This window comes from Arachis duranensis, chromosome 1 (assembly GCF_000817695.3).
Source record: "Arachis duranensis cultivar V14167 chromosome 1, aradu.V14167.gnm2.J7QH, whole genome shotgun sequence".
Taxonomy (NCBI): Eukaryota; Viridiplantae; Streptophyta; class Magnoliopsida; order Fabales; family Fabaceae; genus Arachis; species Arachis duranensis.
Window position 1 is genome coordinate 101,822,555 of NC_029772.3, and position 2,715 is coordinate 101,825,269.

Genomic DNA, 2,715 nt, shown 5'->3' on the forward strand with positions numbered 1-2,715 from the left:
TCTAAGGATGTTGAGCGAATTAGATAGATGAACTTAAATTTTATTGAACCGAATATGTGGATCTTGTCTGAAAAAATTTGAAGCTTCCAGTAATACCTGTCTACCTGTGTAATGAGTGAGAGAATGGAGACTGATGTAATAATAGCATAGAAAGACATCACATAGTTTTCAATACTTTGAGCCACCAATTCTTTCCTTTCTATGACTTTCCCACTACTTTCTCCTCCAATAGCACTCAGCAATAACGAAATCTTTTATTTTTCTGTATAAAAGGATGCAGTTATACCTTGTTGTGTCTTCTAATAGCACTCTAAAACATAGTTACATGAATTCACCAATTAAGTAACCTACTGCGTATCAATTGACATTTCATCTATATACTAAAACGTTATAACTTATAAGTATATTTTTTATATAAAATATTTTAAATGTGGCGTACCGCGTACCTATTCCCATATCAGAACATATTGACTATGCTCTAAGGCCACAAAAAACTGAGGTGAGGTCTTGAAGTTAGGGAGATATTGATAAGATCAGAAATAAATTTATTTGCTTCAACTTCTCAGTATTTAAGTTTACATATACATATCTTCATATACACCAAGATGAAATTCTCAGCATCACACCCATCACCTAACAGGGATAGGGTGAAAGCAAACTAGAAAACAGACTCTAATCCATATAAACTAATAACCATAACCATTGGATTTAACAAACTCTATGCATAGACTACACTTAACTACTTTAGAGTGGAATAGAATTTAACATCACAGACCCTACTATCTTCATTCCCTTGTGTTCCAAGTTTAACACAAGTTTGCTCTGAGTCCATACTAAAAAAACTAACTACAGAAACCAAAACTAAAAGAGTTTGTTATTGGTGCATTGTTGGAGGTGCCATTGGATAAGCAAGAGGAACAACATAAGGTGGATGATGAGGATGTGGATGCGGATGAGGGTGCGGTCCGGGAGGAAGCATGACCGGAGTTCCAACTGCAGATGCCATATGGCCATGAGGAGCAGCCACAGGGTGCCCAACTGGTGCACCATACATGCCTAAACCAGCAGGTATATGATGATGATGATGGTGTGGTTGTGCTCTATGCTTCATTGATTGTCCCATAGCTATTGTGCTTGATGAGATTGTTGTGCCTCCATGCTGTCCTGTAATTGGTGCTTGATTATTGGCCACATCTCCATTGTTGACACTTGTAATGTCATGGATACTAGACCTTCTTCTATCTCTATTCATTGAGTTCAATCTTATGAAGTACTTTTGTGCATGACTTGCTACTTGTGTTGGAGTCCTTGAAATCACGAAGTTCCTTGAAATGCTTCTCCAATCTCCTTTTCCAAACTTGTCTAGACCAAGTAAGAATAGCCTTAAAAAAAAAACAAATTTGTTAGTTACCCATGTTTCGAAACATCACAAACTTTGTGAATTTAGTACAAATAGCTCATAGAGTATGTTTAAGGAATCCAAAATTCCAAATTGGAAACAGAGTTAGTTACCTGTGTTCTTCTTCTGTCCATGGAATTCCTTTTCTCCTTTCTTGTTCTGATGATCTTGACAAGGATCCTTTACCATTATGAGAGGTTGAGGAATCATGTCCTAAGCCAGAGAATCCACTTCCATAGTTACAATTTGATCTCTTATCAGAATTTGAAGACTTGGAAGATCCATGGAGATCTTTACTTGAAGATGTAGTTTCTTCTGATGTATAGTTTGGGAATGGTATTTGACCAGCTTCTATTGCAGTTACATCTTCCACTAGTAACTGGTAATGTTGCTTCAATTCTTCTATGGTTTTGCTTGGAACTTCTTCACCAATCTTCTCCCATTGCTCTTTTGAGTCTTCTTCAATCCAATGCATGGCTATGGCATTCTCAAATGCTTTCTCTTCTTCATAGCTCCAAATGGTTCCACTTGATGATGACATGGTTGCAAAATATTGATATTATTATTTCTATTATTATGGTTCAACTTTAGAGAATGAAAATGGAGAAATTTTTAGAAGGGTGTCTATGTATAAGGAATTTTAATCTTTTGTTTTTTTTTTGTTTTTTTTTTTAAGTTTTTTGTCTCTATTGGACAAAGTAGCAGAAAGGGGAGGGAGGGGGTGCGCAGGATAAGAGAGTCACAGTGTGTGTAGGATAAGAGAGTAAGAAATGGTATCAAACAATCAATTTTGGAAGAGGACCACAACTGTTGTAATTGAAGGGATGTGTTATTTGTCATGTTCATTGATGTCATTTTCTTTCAATGTTATGCAAATTTTTCTGTAGAATAACTCACTTCAGAGTTACACTACACAAGTTGTATGAAGCTATTTTATTTTTCTTCTTCTAATCTTCTTGACCTCATAGATTGTGTGTTATTTGCAATCATAGAGAGTGCTCATTAGTATGCAGTAGGGCCACTAGAATATTTTGTTTCAATACAACAATAAATCAAATGGAATCTCAACCATACTATTGAAATAGACTCATGATAATGACACTGCAAGTTCATTTATTTAGAAGTTTGAGTTAAGTAACTTTTTTTTCCCAATTTATATTTACCATCTTGAATGAAACTTATAGTGAGTTTATATCAGACATCACTGAATAGGAGACTGGAACTTGAAGTTTTGACTTTTAAGCTATGATAATTAATGTATGTATGTATGCAATTATATATATAATATTCTCATCCAATGAATTGAACATTATTAT

The 2,715-nt window shown here is 34.8% G+C and overlaps 1 protein-coding gene across 1 annotated transcript; it reads right to left on the reverse strand.

Moving 5' to 3' along the window:
* Window positions 1–528: 528 nt before the first annotated feature.
* LOC107469352 (transcription factor MYBS1) lies at window positions 529–2,009 on the reverse strand. The gene is made up of 2 exons (XM_016088733.3): window positions 1,513–2,009; window positions 529–1,382 (listed from the first exon to the last, which is right to left on the reverse strand). The coding sequence occupies exons 1-2, from the start codon at window positions 1,938–1,940 to the stop codon at window positions 875–877; spliced, it is 936 nt and encodes a 311-aa protein (XP_015944219.1). The 5' UTR covers window positions 1,941–2,009; the 3' UTR covers window positions 529–874.
* Between the last annotated feature and the right edge of the window lie 706 nt (window positions 2,010–2,715).